We start from the raw sequence: 17926 nt of genomic DNA, 5'->3' as shown, positions 1-17926 counted from the left end.
TTGTACTCTTTTGGGATCTTGCCAGGTATTTGTGACCTGGATTGGCCACTGTTGGAAACAGGATGCTGGGCTCGATGAAAGAACTGAGCGGGAACGGTCGCGCACGGGCGGGAAGGCGGCCGCGCATACGCGGTGGGCGTGCCCTGCGTGTGGGACCGCCTGCAAAGTTTTGTTCCGGTTGGTGGGGGCTGCCGTTGACGTCAACCCAGTCGTGAGAACAAGCAGCCTGCTTGTCCTCGGAGAAATAACACTACAGTTCATTAACAGGCTTCAAAATAGAAAATGAAGTGGGGCAAAGTTTCTCCCCATCACTGTGGGCTCTGTCCCCATCCCCGCCCTGTCTTCATGGGATCTGTCACCGTCCCTGCTCCATCCCCATTGGATGTGTCCTCTCCCCGTCCCCGTGAGCTCCATCCCCATCCCCATCCCTGCGGTTATTGTGGGCCCCCATCCCCGTGTTATTCTCTAAGAGGCAGCTCAGGGCTGTGCTAGAAACCACTGCTAAACGGAAGAGCAGCCCGAACAGATTCAAAAAGTAAAGGGTTAAAGACTAACCACACAGAGGAACGGCTCACAACTGAGCTAACAAGCACAGCTAAATGGAGGAGCAAGTTCTCACAGACTTGAACAGCAAATACAGAAAGTAAAGGGTTAAAGGCTAACCACACAGAGGAACAGCTCACACTGTGCCTCAAGCAGAGACAGACCAGGATCAGAAGGAAGCTCACAGCAGAGGGAATTAACACTAGAGTGCCCTATATAAGCAGAGGTAGGCTTAAATAGGGTCTGGCATCTGACATCATCTGCCTCAGATGTCAGCCCAAACCCTAACATAGCCAATCAGGACCAAGACCCTGTCACTATCATGCCTGTCCAAGTAGGATCATAACAAACGTCATCTGCCATTTAGACGCCCAGTCTCCCAGTCTGGTAAGGTCCTCTTGTAATTTTTCACAGTCCTCTTCCAATTTAACGACTTTGAATAACTTTGTGTCATCAGCAAATTTAATTACATCACTAGTTACTCCCATCTGAAGATCATTTATAAATATGTTAAAAAGCAACAGTCCTAGCACAGACCCCTGGGGAACCCCACTATCTACCCTTCTCCATTGAGAATACTGACCATTTAACCCTACTCTCTGTTTTCTATCTTTTAACCAGTTTTTAATCCACAATAGGACACTACCTCCTACCCATGACTCTCCAATTTCCTCTGGAGTCTTTCATGAGGTACTTTGTCAAACGCCTTCTGAAAATCCAGATACACAACCGACTCACCTTTATCCACATGTTTGTTCGCCCTTTCAAACAAATGTAGTAGATTGGTGAGGCCACATTTCCCTTCACTAAATCCATGTTGACTTTGTCTCATTAATCCATGCTTTTGAATATGCTCTGTAATTTTGTTCTTAATAATAGTCTCTACCATTTTGCCCAGCACCGACGTCAGGCTCACCGGTCTATAATTTCCCGGATCACCTCTGGAACCTTTTTAAAAATAGGCATTACATTGGCCACCCTCCAATCTTTTGGAACCATGCTTGATTTTAAAGATAAATTACATATTACTAACAATAGTTCTGCAAGTTCATTTTTCAATTCTATCAGTACCTCGGGATGAATACTATCCAGTCCAGGAGATTTTCTACTCTTCAGTTTGTCAGATTACACCATTACATCCTCCAGGTTTATAGAGATTTGATTCAGTTTCTCTGACTCGTCAGCTTTAAATAACACCGGTATCTCTTCCAAATTTTCCTCCTTGTTTACTCTTTCCAAAAATACTAGCAATGAAGCTCAAAGTAGTAAATTTAAAACAAATTGGAGAAAGATTTTCTTCACTCAACATGTAATTAAACTCTGCAATTCATTGCTAGAGAATGTGGTAAAAGCGGTTAGTTTAGTGGGCTTTAAAAACGGTTTGGATTGCTTCCTAAAGGAAAAGTCCATAGACCATTATTAAAATAGACTTGGGGGAAATCAACTGCTTATTTCTGGGATAAGCAGCATTATTGAGCTTTTTTGGGGATCTTGCCAGGTATTTGTGACCTGGATTGGCCACTGTTGGAAACAGGATGCTGGGCTTGATGGACCTTTGGTCTGTCCCAGTGTGGCTGTACTTATGAAGCAAAGAATTAATTTAATCTCTTCGCTATGGCTTTTGTCTTCCCTGATTGCCCCTTTTAGCCCTCGGTCATCTAGTGATCCGAACAATTCTTTTGCCGGCTTATTGCTTTTAATATATCTAAAAAAAATGTTACTATCCAGCTTATAATCGAAAGAGAAAAACGCCTATATTGCGACCCAAATCGGGAGATAGACGTTTATCTCACAAAAACGAATAAAGCGGTATAATCGAAAGCCGAATTTGGACGTTTTCAACTGCACTCCGTCGTGGATGCGGACTAAGTTGGCGGGGGGCGTGTCGGAGGCATGGTGAAGGCGAAACTGGGGCGTGGTTATCGGCCGAGGAGAGATGGGCGTCTTTTGCCGATAATGGAAAAAAAAATATGCGTTTTTAGCGAGAATTTATGGCACTTTTCCTGGACCCTGTTTTTCCATGAATAAGGGCCCAAAAAGTGCCCTAAATGACCAGATGACCACTGGAGGGAATCGGGGATGACCTCCCCTGACTCCCCTAGTGGTCACAAACCCCCTCCCACCACAAAATATGCCGTTTCACAACTTTTTATTTTCACCCTCAAATGTCATACTCACCTCCCTGGCAGCAGTATGCAGGTCACTGGAGCAGTTATTAGGGGGTGCAGTGGACTTCAGGCAGGTGGACCCAGGCCCATCCCCCCCTACCTGTTACACGTGCTGGTAAACGGGAGCCCTCCAAACCGCCTCCCAAACCCACTGTACCCACATGTAGGTGCCCCCCTTCACCCCTTAGGGCTATAGTAATGGTGTAGACTTGTGGGCAGTGGGTTTTGAGGGGGATTTGGGGGGCTCAACACACAAGGGAAGGGTGCTATGCACCTGGGAGCTGTTTTACTTTTTTTCTTTTTTTTTTTTTTTTTTTTAAGTGCCCCCTAGGGTGCCCGGTTGGTGTCCTGGCATGTGAGGGGGACCAGTGCACTATGAATCCTGGCCCCTCCCACGAACAAATACCTTGGATCTATTCGTTTTTGAAGTGGACGCTTTCATTTTCCATTATCGCTGAAAAACAAAAATGCCCAGCTCAAAAAAAGATAAACGTCCATGTTTTTCAAAAATACGGTTTGGTCCGCCCCTTCACGGACCCGTTCTCGGAGATAAACGCCCATGGAGATAGGCGTTTCCGTTCGATTATGCCCCTCCACGTGTTTTTGCCTCCAACACAATCTTTGCCTCCTTGTCAGGCTTTGCATTTGACTTGCCATTCCTTATGCTGTTTCTTATTATTTTCGGTTGGATCCTTCTTCTTGCGGAAGGATTTTCTTTTAGCTCTAATAGCTTCCTTCACCTCACTTTTTAATCATAAGTACATAAGTATTGCATACTGGGACAGACCAAAGGTCCATCAAGCCCAGCATCTTGTTTCCAACAGTTGCCAATCCAGGTCACAAATACCTGGCAAGATCCCAATTTCTCTAAATTGTGGACTGCTTATCCCAGAAATAGTGGATTTTCCCCAAGTCCAATTTAATAATGGTCTATGGACTTTTCCTTTAGGAAGCCACCCAAACCTTTTTTAAACTCTGCTAAACTAACCACCTTTACCACATTCTCCGAAAACGAATTCCAGAGTTTAATTACACGTTGAGTGAAGAAACATTTTCTCCGATTCTTTTTAAATTTACTACTTTGTAGCTTCATCGCATGCCCCCTAGTCCTAGTATTTTTGGAAAGCATAAACAGATGCTTCACATCTACCCGTTCAATTCCACTCATTATTTTATATACCTCTATCATATCTCCCCTCAGCCGCCTTTTCTCCAAGCTGAAGAGCCCTAGCCGCTTTAGCCTTTCCTCATAGGGAAGTCGGCCCATCCCCTTTATCATTTTCGTCGCCCTTCTCTACACATTTTCTAATTCCACGGTATCTTTTTTGAGATGCGGCGACCAGAATTAAACACAATATTCAAGGTGCGGTCGCACCATGGAGCAATACAAAGGCATTATAACATCCTCATTTTTGTTTTCCATTCCTTTCCTAATAATACCTAACATTCTATTTGCTTTCTTAGCTGCAGCAGCACACTGAGCAGAAAGTTTCAATGTATCATCAACGACAACACCTAAATCCCTTTATTGGTCGGTGACTCCTAACGTGGAACCTTGCATGACGTAGCTATAATTCGGGTTCCTCTTTCCCACATGCATCACTTTGCACTTGCTCACATTAAACGTCATCTGCCATTTAGACACCCAGTCTCCCAGTCTCGTACGGTCCTCTTGTAGTTTTTCCACAATCCTCTTACGATTTGACAACTTTGAATAACATTGTTCACTAGTTACTCTCATCTCTAGGTCATTTATAAATTAGTTAAAAAGCAGCGGTCCCAGCACAGATCCCTAGGGAACCCCACAAACTACCCTTCTCCATTGAGAATACTGACCATTTAACCCTACTCTGTTTTCTATCTTTTAACCAGTTTTTAATCCACAAGAGAACCCTACCTCCTATCCCATGACGCTCCAATTTCCTCTGGAGTCTTTCATGAGGTACTTTGTCAAACGCCTTCTGAAAATCCAGATACACACTATCAACCGGCTCACCTTTATCCACATGCTTGATCATCCCTTGAAAGAAATGTAGTAGATTGGTGAGGCAACATTTCCCTTCACTAAATCCATGTTGTCTTTGTCTCATTAATCCATGCTTTTGAATATGTTCTGTAATTTTGTTCTTTTAATAGTCTGTACCATGTTGCCTGGCACCGACGTCAGACTCACTGGTCTATAATTTCCTAGGTCTCCCCTGAAACCTTTTTTAAAAATCGGCGTTACATTAGCCACCCTCCAATCTTCCGGTACCACGCTTGATTTTAAGGATAAATTACATATTACTAACAATAGTTCCGCAAGTTCATTTTTCAGTTCTATCAGTATTCTGGGATGAATACCAACCAGTCCAGGAGATTTGCTACTCTTCAATTTGTCAAATTGCTCCGTTACATCCTATAGGTCTATAGAGATTTCATTCAGTTTCTCTGGCTCATCAGCTTCGAATACCATTTCTGGCACCGGTATCTCTCTCAAATCTTCCTCAGTGAAGACCGAAGCAAAGAATTCATTTAATCTCTCCACTACGGCTTTGTCTTTCCTGATCGCCCCTTTTACTCCTCGGTCATCTAGCGGTCCAACCGATTCTTTTGCCGGCTTCCTGCTTTTAATATACCTAATATATTTTTTACTATGTGTTTTTGCCTCCAACGCAGTCTTTTTTTCGAAGTCCCTCTTAGCCTTCCTTATCAGTGCTTTGCATTTGACTTGACATTCCTTGTGCTGTTTCTTATTATTTCCATTTTCTGAACGATTTTCTTTTAGCTCTAATAACTTCCTTCACCTCACTTTTTAACCATGCCAGCTGTCATTTGGTCTTCTGGCCTCCTTTTTTAATATGTGGAATATATTTGGCCTGGGCTTCCAGGATGGTGTTTTTAAACAGCATCCACGCCTGATGTAAATTTTTGACCCTCGCAGCCGCTCCTCTAAGTCTTCTCATTTTATCATAGTCTCCATTTTTAAAGTTAAACGCTAACGTATTTGATTTGCTATGTATACTTACTCAAAGCTAATATCAAATCCAATGTCGTTTGGTCTTCCTTCCTCCTTTATTAATACACGGAATATATTTGACCTGCGCTTCCAGGATGGAATTTTTGAACAGCAATCATGCCTGATGTAAATTTTTGACCTTCGCAGCTGCTCCTCTAAGTTTTTTTTTCACCATTCTTCTCATTTTATCCTAGTCTCCTTTTTGAAAGTTAAATGCTAATGTATTGGATTTCCAGTGTGTACTTACTCCAAAGCCGATATAAAATCTGATCATATTATGGTCACTGTTATCAAGCAGCCTCAGCACCATTACCTCCCACACCAGATCATGTGCTCCACTAAGGACTAGGTCTAGAATTTTTCCTTCTCTTGTTGACTCCTGTAGCAGCTCCTCCATAAAGCAGTCCTTGATGTCGTCAAGGAATTTTACCTCCCTAGCGTGCCATGATGTTACATTTACCCAGCCAATTTCAGGGTAATTGAAATCACCCATTATTATTGTGTTGCCCAGTTTGTTTGCGTCCCTGATTTCCTTTAACATTTCCGCATCCGTCTGTTCGTCCTGGCCAGGCGGACGGTAGTACACTCCTATCACTATCCTTTTCCTGTTTACACATGGAATTTCAATCCATAGGGATTCCAAGATGTTTTTTGTTTCCTGCAGAATTTTCAATCTATTTGATTCAAGGCTCTCGTTAATATACAATGCTACCCCTCCACCAATTCGATCCATCCTATCACTATGATATAATTTGTACCCCTGTATGACAGTATCCTACTGGTTATCCTCCTTCCACCAGGTCTCAGAGATTCCTATTATATCTAATTTTTCATTTAGTGCAATATATTCTAACTCTCCCATCTTATTTCTTAGGCTTCTGGAATTTGCATATAGACATTTCAAACTATGTTTGTTGTTCCTGTTTACATCTTGCTCATTAGTTGACAGTGTTCATTTGCAATCTTTTGTCTGATTTTTATTTAATGTCACTTGATCTACTATTGTCTTTTTTGCAACCTCGTTATCGAGATGCTCTATCTTCCCTGTTTTGGTGACATCTTTGAAAGATACCTTGTTCCGAACTATGCGTTTTTGAATGACTGTTGGACCTTCCCCAAGGTTCTAGTTCAAAAGCTGCTCTCTCTCCTTTTTAAATGCCAATGTCAGCAGCCTGATCCCACCCTGGTTAAGGTGGAGTTCATCCTTCTGGAATAGGCGCCCCATTCCCCAGAATGTTGCCCGGTTCCTTACAAATCTAAAACCCTCCTCCCTGAACCATCACCTCACCCATGCATTGTGACTCCGGAGTTCTGCCTGTCTCTTGGGACCTGCGAGTGGAATGGACAGCACTTCGGAAAATGCTACCCTAGCGGTTCTGGATTTGAGCTTTCTACCTAAGAGCCTAAATTTGGCTTCCAGATCCTCTCTCCCACATTTTCCTATGTCACTGGTACCCACATGTGCCAAGACAGCTGGCTCCTCCTCAGCACTATCTAAAATCCTATCTAGATGATGCGTGAGGTCCACCATTCTCGCACCAGGCAGGCAAGTGATCAGGCGATCCTTACATCCACCAGCCACCCAGCTATCTACATGCCTAATAATCGAATCATCAGCTACAACAGCCATCCTAACCCTTCCCTCCTGGACAGTAGCTCCTGGAGAAACATCCTCGGTGCGAGAGGATATTGCATCCCCTGGTGTGCTGATCCTGTCTACAGCATTACTTCCAGCTGCACCAGGGTGATGCTGTCCTTTTAGAAGATCTCGCTCCTCCAAGGCAGCACAGGGGCTGCCAGATTGGAGATGGACTTTTATACAACGTCCCTCTAGGCCCTGTAGATGATTCAGTATAATTCAAGCCCTTTCCAAGAACTCCCTTTCACTACTGAATTCTTATCATGCCACCCTTTTGCTTCCCCCCCTAAACTTATGGGGAAAAGGTGTTTATTTCACTAATCTGATTCAGTTTTTCCCATACAGTGTGTGTGTGCATAATCTGCCCCACAAACTTTATTTCAGTGTGTAGAATGCTCCCATCATCCTGTCTGCTTGCCCCCATTAGCATGTAGGCAGCTGAAGGGCTCATAAGAACATAAGAGTAGCCATACTGGATCAGACCAATATCCTGTTTCCAACAGTGACCAAGCCAGGTCACAAGTGCCTACCTGGCAGAAACCCAAATCGTGGCAACATTCCATGTAGAACCCCAAAGAATAGCAAGATTCTGGAATCCTAAAGAGTGACAAGATTCCACACAGAATCTCAGAGTAGCAACATTCCGTACTACAAATCCCAGGGCAAGCAGTTGCTTCCCCATGTCTGTCTCAATAGCAGACTATGGACTTTTTCTCCAGGAACTTGGCCAAACCTTTTTTAATTCAGATACGCTAACCACTGTTACTACATCCAGGATGGAGTCAGTCCAGTGGGCTACTAATAAAATGGTCTGCGGCTTTTATCATAAAATGTATGGGGACAGACTTAATGATCTCAATGTATACTTTGGAAGAAAGGCAGGAGAGGGGAAATATGATAGAACATTTAATACCTATATGGCACAAATGAACAGGAGGCATATCTCTGTCATGGCTCTGCCATGCCTTTCGCCCTGATGCATCTTTTTCTTGTCGGGTCCCGCAGCACTCCTCAGTCAGCGGTCTGTGTCCCTGCGGCCCCTACTCTCAGGTGGTGTCTGCTTCTGAATGCACATGTGCCACGGGAGCTAATGTTGGGACTGATGACAGGAAGCTCCAGACCTGCAAGGGAGGCCTGCACTTCCGGGTTGGGGCCTATTTTAGGAAGGCCCTAATGTCCCTTTGGCACCTTTGCGACAGGTCTCCTGAAGCTGTGCCTTGCCTCATGTGTCTCCAGCTCTAGACCTGCCTTGTCTCCAGCTCCAGCCCTGCCATGTTTCCAGCTCAGCCCCTGCCTTGTCTCCATTTCAAGCCTGGCTATAGCCCTGCCTTGTCCTGTCTCCAATCAAGCCTGGCTTTAGCCCTGCCTTGTTTCCAGCTCAAGCTTTGCATTGTCTCCAGTCATGCCTGCCAAGTCCTGTGTCCAGTCAAGCCTGCCTGGTACTGCCTGCATTACTTGTTTCCAGTCCTTGTCTTGTCCAGTCTTGTCTATTTCCAGTTCTTACCTTGCCTTGCCTGCCTGGTCTGACTTTGCCTGGCCTGGTTCTAGTTGTTTCTTGCCTGCCTTTCCTAGCCTTGTCCATTTCCAGTTCCTGTCTTGCCTTGCCTTTTTTCCAGTTCTAGCTTGCCTGGTCTTTAGCCCTGCCTCATCTTCAGCCAAGTCCTGCCTGCCTGCCTCGTCTTCAGCCAAGCCCTGCCTTGCCTAGTACTTTGTCCAGTGCTTTGCCCAGACCGAATGACTTGTCTGCCATTAGCTGGGTCTTGGCTATGGCCCAAAGGCTCACCCTCCCTATGTTCATAACAGTCTCTTTCAATTGAAAGTAAGCTAACAGAACCCAAAACTCCTCTTTGTATAGTCAAGTTGTTTCAGTATGGGATTTGTTGCCTTTATATATTTGGGTATTTTCAAATTATTGGGAATTCCGGAAAGCAATTAAAATGCTGTTATTCAACATATATGTTTTACTCAAAAATTAGATAATTTGAGGCTTGGAAATGTGTAATTCCTGGATTATTGTTGCCAGTTGTCTTTGATGCATTGTAATCCGCACTGGATTACAATGGAGGAGTTGCCTAGTGGTTAGGGTGGTGGACTTTGGTCCTGGGGAACTGAGGAACTGAGTTCAATTCCCACTTCAGGCACAGGCAGCTCCTTGTGACTCTGGGCAAGTCACTTAACCCTCCATTGCATGCAGGACATCAGACTCACAGAAGCAGAAGCCTGTGCGGCCACATTGGTGATCTGCAAGGGCCGACTTCTAGTGGAATAGCAACATTCCATGTAGAATCTCAAATAGTAGCAACAGTGGAGGAGTGGCCTAGTGGTTAGGGTGGTGGACTTTAGTCCTGAGGAACTGAGTTCGATTCCCACTTCAGGCACAGGCAGCTCCTTGTGACTCTGGGCAAGTCACTTAACCCTCCATTGCCCCATGTAAACCGCATTGAGCCTGCCATGAGTGGGAAAGTGCAGGGTACAAATGTAACAAAAATAAAATAGATACTATTGGAGATTCTACATGGAATGTTGCTATTCCACTAGCAACATTCCATGTAGAAGGCTGTGCAGGCTTCTGTTTCTGTGAGTCTGACGTCCTGCACGTATGTGCAGGACGTCAGACTCACAGAAGCAGAAGCCTGCGTGGCCACATTGGTGATCTGCAAGGGCCGACTTCTACATGGAATGTTGCTAGTGGAATAACAACATTCCATGTAGAATCTCAAATAGTGGAGGAGTGGTTAGGGTGGTGGACTTTGGTCCTGAGGAACTCAGTTTGATTCCCACTTCAGGCACAGGCAGCTCCTTGTGACTCTGGGCAAGTCACTTAACCCTCCATTGCCCCATGTAAGCCGCATTGAGCCTGCCATGAGTGGGAAAGCGCAGGGTACAAATGTAACAAAAATAAAATAGATACTATTGGAGATTCTACATGGAATGTTGCTATTCCACTAGCAACATTCCATGTAGAAGGCTGTGCAGGCTTCTGTTTCTGTGAGTCTGACGTCCTGCACGTATGTGCAGGACGTCAGACTCACAGAAGCAGAAGCCTGCGTGGCCACATTGGTGATCTGCAAGGGCCGACTTCTACATGGAATGTTGCTAGTGGAATAACAACATTCCATGTAGAATCTCAAATAGTGGAGGAGTGGTTAGGGTGGTGGACTTTGGTCCTGAGGAACTCAGTTTGATTCCCACTTCAGGCACAGGCAGCTCCTTGTGACTCTGGGCAAGTCACTTAACCCTCCATTGCCCCATGTAAGCCGCATTGAGCCTGCCATGAGTGGGAAAGCGCAGGGTACAAATGTAACAAAAATAAAATAGATACTATTGGAGATTCTACATGGAATGTTGCTACTATTGGAGATTCTACATGGAATGTTGCTATTCCACTAGCAACATTCCATGTAGAAGGCTGCGCAGGCTTCCGTTTCTGTGAGTCTGACGTCCTGCACGTCAGACTCACAGAAGCAGAAGCCTGTGCGGCCACATTGGTGATCTGCAAGGGCCGACTTCTAGTGGAATAGCAACATTCCATGTAGAATCTCAAATAGTAGCAACAGTGGAGGAGTGGCCTAGTGGTTAGGGTGGTGGACTTTGGTCCTGAGGAACTGAGTTGGATTCCCACTTCAGGCACAGGCAGCTCCTTGTGACTCTGGGCAAGTCACTTCACCCTCCATTGCCTGCCGCATTGAGCCTGCCATGAGTGGGAAAGCGCGGAGTACAAATGTAACAAACAAACCGAACCAGTTCAGTAGTTGCGGATTAGAAGACCTGTGTAACATAACATAACTTAGAAGTAACTTGAAGAAATACTTCCTCACAGGAAAAGGGTGGTGAATTTGTGTAACGGCCTCCAGGTGGAAGTGGTGAAGAGAAAAACAGGTTCTGAATTTGAGATCTTGGGCTAAGTACATAGTGATAGGGAGGGTAGATGGCATGGATGAGCAGACTGGATAGGCCATGTGGTCTTTTTCTGCCTACAGTTTTCTTTGTTTCTATTCATTGTATTACGATATGTAGTTTAATAATTTCTGTTGTAATCCACCTTGGACCTCATATGAGGAAAAGTGAAATATAAGTGCCATTATTAAATTAAATTAATGTAACACTTGCTGTCATATCACCAGGGGCTGAATGTTTGAAATTTGGGACAGCCAAGCCACATTAGTCTGTGAAACGTGTGAAACCATTCTTACTGAGGCAAATATTTCGCAACGTGATACAATCAATGGTATTAAGCCACGCAGATTACTGCAATGGAATCTATGCGGGATGCAAAGAACAAATCTTAAAGAAACTTCAGACCGCTGAAAACACGGCAGCCAGGCTTATATTTGGAAAAACACGATTTGAAAGCGCAAAACCCCTACGCGAAAAACTGCACTGGCTCCCAGTCAAAGAACGTATTGCTTTCAAAATCTGTACCCTGGTTCACAAAATTATCTACGGCGAAGCCCCGGGATACATGACAGATCTCATAGACCTACCAACCAGAAACACGTCCAGCTCAACACGAACATATCTCAATCTCCACTATCCAAGTTGCAAAGGACTTAAATACAAATCAACGTATGTATCCAGTTTAAGCACACAACTCTGGAACGCATTACCAAAAGCCGTGAAAACAACGTATGACCATCTAAACTTCCGGAAATCACTAAAAACTAACCTGTTCAAAAAGGCATACCCTACCGACCCAACTTAAATGCCTGAACTCTGCAACACAATGAAACCAAAGCACGTAATGGACAGAACTTAACTCTTCTGCTCTACGATTCCCAATGTGTCTGGTCCACACGAACCTTATCTTATCACGACATCACTTTGTATTTGTTCATACCGAAGTCAGCGAACGCCTGTCCGGTACTATGTAAGCCACTTTGACCCTGCAAATAGGTGGGAAAATGTGGGATACAAATGTAACAAATAAGATAAATAAATAAGCATCTTTAAGACTTCTGTATCTAAATGCACTTTGCTTAACAGGGGTCTAATGTATGTGAATTCTTATATCTGAGATGCAGCCGACCATGAATACAGGGGCGTATCTGCGTGGGGCCACAGGGGCCTGGGCCCCTGCAGATTTTGCCCTGGACCCCCCGCTGCCGTTGCTTACCTTTGCTGGCGGGGGACCCCAACCCCCGCCAGCCGAGGTCCGCTTTCACCTGCCGCTGCCTTTAAAAATATTTCTTCAGCTGGATTCAACAGCTTTCAACAGCAGCACGACCACGCAGGAAGAAATATTTTTAAAGGCAGCGGCAGGTGGAAGCGGACCTCGGCTGGCGGGGGTTGGGGATCCCCCGCCAGCAAAGGTAAGCAACGGCAGCAGGGGAGGGTTGGCGGCGGGAGGTGGGGTGGAGAGAGTCGTAGGTGGCGGGGGGGTCTGGCAATGGCGGGGGGGGGGGCTAAAATGTGCCCCCTCCCTCTGGCTCTGGCCCCCCCCTACCGCCGGAGTCCAGATACGCCCCTGCATGAATATATATTTTAAAAAAATACCTGTTGTGGCAGCCAGCTCTCTTTTTGTGCTTTCTAATGTTGAACTCAATGTGTCCCGTTCTTTTTTTAATGCTTCCATAGTTTCTATGTTGTTGTTTAGCTTTTTCTCAGTTTCACTCAAATTCCAGCTCATATCATCCAGTTCTCTCTCAGTATCGTTCAGCTTTTGAAGAACTTGTTCCAGGCTGTCCCTGGTTTCCTTTAATTTCAGTTCAGAATGGTGAAGTTCCTCCTCAGTGTCCTTCAAGTCCCTGCCTGTCAGCCTCATGCTCTGGGAGAAGTTACTGTTCAGGATTTCGTAATCTTCAGACATTTGCTGAGAAACCTGCATGACTGCAATTCAGAAGGACACCTGTTAGAATGTCCGAAACGGAACGATAGTTACATATTTTATCTTTAAAACACATTTATATTAAACAGCTGCCTGTTCCTGAAGAGCGATGGCATAAAAAGTCTGAAGGTATTTTTTTATTTTTGTTACATTTGTACCCCGCGCTTTCCCACTCATGGCAGGCTCAATGCGGCTTACATGGGGCAATGGAGGGTTAAGTGACTTGCCCAGAGTCACAAGGAGCTGCCTGTGCCTGAAGTGGGAATCAAACTCAGTTCCTCAGTTCCCCAGGACCAAAGTCCACCACCCTAACCACTAGGCCACTCCTCCAAACAAGAATTGAGCTGGCCCTGTTCCCTGCCTTTATCACACTGTAATAAACGCAGTGCTATCAATGTCTGTTTGAGACAAGACACACAGAATCTGTACAAGAAGTTTGGTAAGTGTCTTGGGGAAGTATGATAGTGTTAAATCTGCTGGGAAGACCCAGCTTCTAACTCATTGAGAAAAAGGGCAGGAGTCTCTTCCAACTACAGCCAGATGTGGGCAGATCCAATTAAAGAAGTTTAAAAAGACTGCTTGCAGGCTGGTTGAGAGAGAGAGATTGAGAGAGACAAGCCACCCCTGGGTGTGGTCCAGTAGACAGCTTGGACAAATGCCACAAGAGTTCGATTCCCAGCACAGGCAGCTCCTTGTGACTCTGGGCAAGTCACATATAGTAACATAGTAGATGACGGCAGAAAAAGACCTGCACGGTCCATCCAGTCTGCCCAACAAGATAACTCATATTTGCTGCTTTTTGTGTATACCCTACTTTGATTTGTACTTGTGCTCTTCAGGGCACAGACCGTATAAGTGTGCCCAGCACTATCCCCGCTTCCCAACCACCAGCCCCTCCTCCCAACCACCGGCTCTGGCACAGACCGTATAAGTCTGCCCAGCACTATCCCTGCCTCCCAACCACCTGCCCCTCCTCCCAACCACCGGCTCTGGCACAGACCGTACAAGTCTGTCCAGCACTATCCCCGCCTCCCAACCACCAGCCCCTCCTCCCAACCACCGGCTCTGGCACAGACCGTACAAGTCTGTCCAGCACTATCCCCGCCTCCCAACCACCAGCCCCTCCTCCCAACCACCGGCTCTGGCACAGACCGTATAAGTCTGCCCAGCACTATCCCTGCCTCCCAACCACCTGCCCCTCCTCCCAACCACCGGCTCTGGCACAGACCGTACAAGTCTGTCCAGAACTATCCCTGCCTCCCAACCGCCAGCCCCGCCTCCCAATCCTGACTAAGCTCCTGAGGATCAATTCCTTCGGCACAGGATTCCTTTATGCTTATCCCACGCGTGTTTGAATTCCGTTACCGTTTTCATTTCCACCACCTCCCGCGGGAGGGCATTCCAAGCATCCACCACTCTCTCTGTGAAAAAATACTTCCTGACATTTTTCTTGAGTCTGCCCCCCTTCAATCTCATTTCATGTCCTCTCGTTCTACCACCTTCCCATCTCCGGAAAAGGTTCGTTTGCGGATTAATACCTTTCAAATATTTGAACGTCTGTATCCCTGTTTCTCCTTTCCTCCAGAGTATACATGTTTAGTTCAGCAAGTCTCTCCTCATACGTCTTGTAACGCAAATCCCATACCATTCTCGTAGCTTTTCTTTGCACCGCTTCAATTCTTTTTACATCCTTAACAAGATACGGCCTCCAAAACTGAACACAATACTCCAGGTGGGGCCTGACCAACGACTTATACAGGGGCATCAACACCCCCTTTCTTCTGCTGGTCACACCTCTCTCTATACAGCCTAACAACCTTCTAGCTACGGCCACCGCCTTGTCACACTGTTTCGTCACCTTCAAATCCTCAGATACTATCACCCCAAGATCCCGTTCTCCGCCCGTACCTATCAGACTCTCCCCGCCTAACACATACGTCTCCCGTGGATCACTTAACCCTCCATTGCCTACCGCATTGAGCCTGCCATGAGTGGGAAAGCGCGGGGTACAAATGTAACAAAAATAAATAAAAAACTCCAGCAGGGACCTATTTGCCATAGCTAATGTATCTATATCTTGTGTTATACTTCTACCCTATCACCTATTTATGTTATGTTGACGCCCTGTGACCTGTGCCACCCAAATTAACACAGCTTGGAGAAAAGGCAGCTGAGGGGGAGACATGATAGAGGCCTATAAAATAATGAGTGGAGTTGAACGGGTAGATGTGAAGCGTCTGTTCACGCTTTCCAAAAATACTAGGACTAGGGGGCATGCGATGACGCTACAAGGTAGTAAATTTAAAACGAATAGGAGAAAATCTTTCTTCACTCAATGTGTAATTAAACTCTGGAATTCGTTGCCAGAGAATGTGGTAAAGGCGGTTAGCTTAGCGGAGTTTAAAAAAGGTTTGGACGGCTTCCTAAAGGAAAAGTCCACAGACCGTTATTAAATGGACTTGGGGAAAATCCACTATTTCTGGGATAAGCAGTATAAAATGTTTTGTACATTTTTGGGATCTTGCCGGGTATTTGTGACCTGGATTGGCCACTGTTGGAAACAGGATGCTGGGCTCGATGGACCTTTGGTCTTTCCCAGTATGGCAATACTTATGTACTTATCTGCAAGGCTAATGTAACCTTTAAGAATATAAAACCATAAATATTGTCACTCTGGGACAAACTGAACATGTGCTTATGTAAAATCCATGTTGTCTTTGTCCCATTAATCCATGCCTATGTATATGATCAGTAATTTTGTTCTTTATAATAATCTCTACCATTTTGCCCATCCCTGACATCAGGCTCACTGGTCTATAATTTCCTGGGTCACCAATCTGACCCACCCTATCACTGCGATATAATTTGTACCCTGGTATGACAGTGTCCCATTGGTTATCGTCCTTCCACCAGGTCTCAGAGATGTCTTTTCATTTTGTACAATATATTCTAACTCTCTTATCTTATTTTTTAGGTTTCTGGCATTTTCATACAGACACTTCAAATAATTTTTTTTTACTCATATTAACAACTTGCTCGGCAGTTGACTGATAATTTGTAATTGTTCAAGTCTATTTAAAGACATCAACAAAAGTAGACTGTGGATTCACTGTTCACTATTATGGAAAGATGGGGGGAAAAAGTCTCATTGATCACCAGGTCACGATTTATCCCCTACATAAGGAGATTTGTTTTAAGGCTTTTACAGTGATTGATCTAATCATCGACGAAAAAACCCCCTCCATCCATATTAAAATGACTTGAAATTACGTGACTCAAAATTAGTGCTTTCCTGCAAATAATCTTAACATTATCATAAATGACATTGCTGGGTGGCTAATGAAACATATATTCAGCTGAGCTGCACTTAAAGACACCTAGAGGGACATTTTCTAAAGAAATGTCTAAGTTGGAATTTGGACGTCTTTGTAAAACGTCCAAATTCGGAGGCGGGGAGAAGGTCATTTTCGAAAAAAGATGGACGTCCATCTATGTGTTCGAAAATACATAATAACATAGTAGATGACGGCAGAAAAAGACCTGCATGATCCATCCAGTCTGCCCAACAAGATAAACTCATATGTGCTACTTTTTGTGTATACCTTACCTTGATTTGTACCTGTCCTTTTCAGGGCACAGACCGTGTAAGTCTGCCCAGCACTATCCCCGCCTCCCATCCACCAGCCCCGCCTCCCACCACCGGCTCTGGCACAGACCGTGTAAGTCTGCCCAGCACCAATCCCGCCTCCCGCCACCGTCTCTGCCACCCAATCTCGGCTAAGCTCCTTAGGATCCATTCCTTCTGAACAGGATTCCTTTATGTTTATCCCACGCATGTTTGAATTCCGTTACCGTTTTCATTTCCACCACCTCCTGCGGGAGGGCATTCCAAGCATCCACTACTCTCTCTGTGAAAAAATACTTCCTGACATTTTTCTTGAGTCTGCCCCCCTTCAATCTCATTTCATGTCCTCTCGTTCTACTGCCTTCCCATCTCCGGAAAAGGTTCGTTTGCGGATTAATACCTTTCAAATATTTGAACGTCTGTATCATATCACCCCGTTTCTCCTTTCCTCCAGAGTATACATGTTTAGTTCAGCAAGTCTCTCCTCATACGTCTTGTAACGCAAATCCCATACCATTCTCGTAGCTTTTCTTTGCACCGCTTCAATTCTTTTTACATTCTCCCCTCAGCCGTCTCTTCTCCAAGCTGAAAAGCCCTAGCCTCCTTAATCTTTCTTCGTAGGGAAGTCGTCCCATCCCCGCTATCATTTTCATGGCCAGCACTGTCCATGCCTCCCACCACCTTCTCTGGCACAGACCGTATAAGTCTGCCCAGCACTATCCCCGCCTCCCAACCACCAGCCCCGCCTCCCACCACCGGCTCTGGCACAGACCGTATAAGTCTGGCCAGCACTATCCCCGCTTCCCAACCACCAGCCCCGCCTCCCACCACCGGCTCTGCCACCCAATCTCGGCTAAGCTCCTTAGGATCCATTCCTTCTGAACAGGATTCCTTTATGTTTATCCCACGCGTGCTTGAATTCTGTTACCGTTTTCATTTCCACCACCTCCCGCGGGAGGGCATTCCAAGCATCCACTACTCTCTCCGTGAAAAAATATTTCCTGACATTTTTCTTGAGTCTGCCCCCCTTCAATCTCATTTCATGTCCTCTCGTTCTACCATCTTCCCATCTCCGGAAAAGGTTCGTTTGCGGATTAATACCTTTCAAATATTTGAACATCTGTATCAT

At 45.3% G+C, this 17926-nt stretch overlaps 1 protein-coding gene across 1 annotated transcript in view; it reads right to left on the bottom strand.

Moving 5' to 3' along the window:
• Positions 1 to 17926, bottom strand: part of LOC115461770 (B-cell differentiation antigen CD72-like) — a 109593-nt gene that overhangs the window by 59969 nt on the left and 31698 nt on the right. Inside the window, exon 4 of the mRNA XM_030191815.1 lies at positions 12842 to 13174. Within this exon, the coding sequence (XP_030047675.1) occupies positions 12842 to 13174 (333 nt within the window). The remainder of the gene's footprint in view (positions 1 to 12841; positions 13175 to 17926) is intronic.

This window comes from Microcaecilia unicolor, chromosome 2 (assembly GCF_901765095.1).
Source record: "Microcaecilia unicolor chromosome 2, aMicUni1.1, whole genome shotgun sequence".
NCBI classification, from domain to species: domain Eukaryota; kingdom Metazoa; phylum Chordata; class Amphibia; order Gymnophiona; family Siphonopidae; genus Microcaecilia; species Microcaecilia unicolor.
This window is presented reverse-complemented; position numbering and strand designations above follow the sequence as displayed.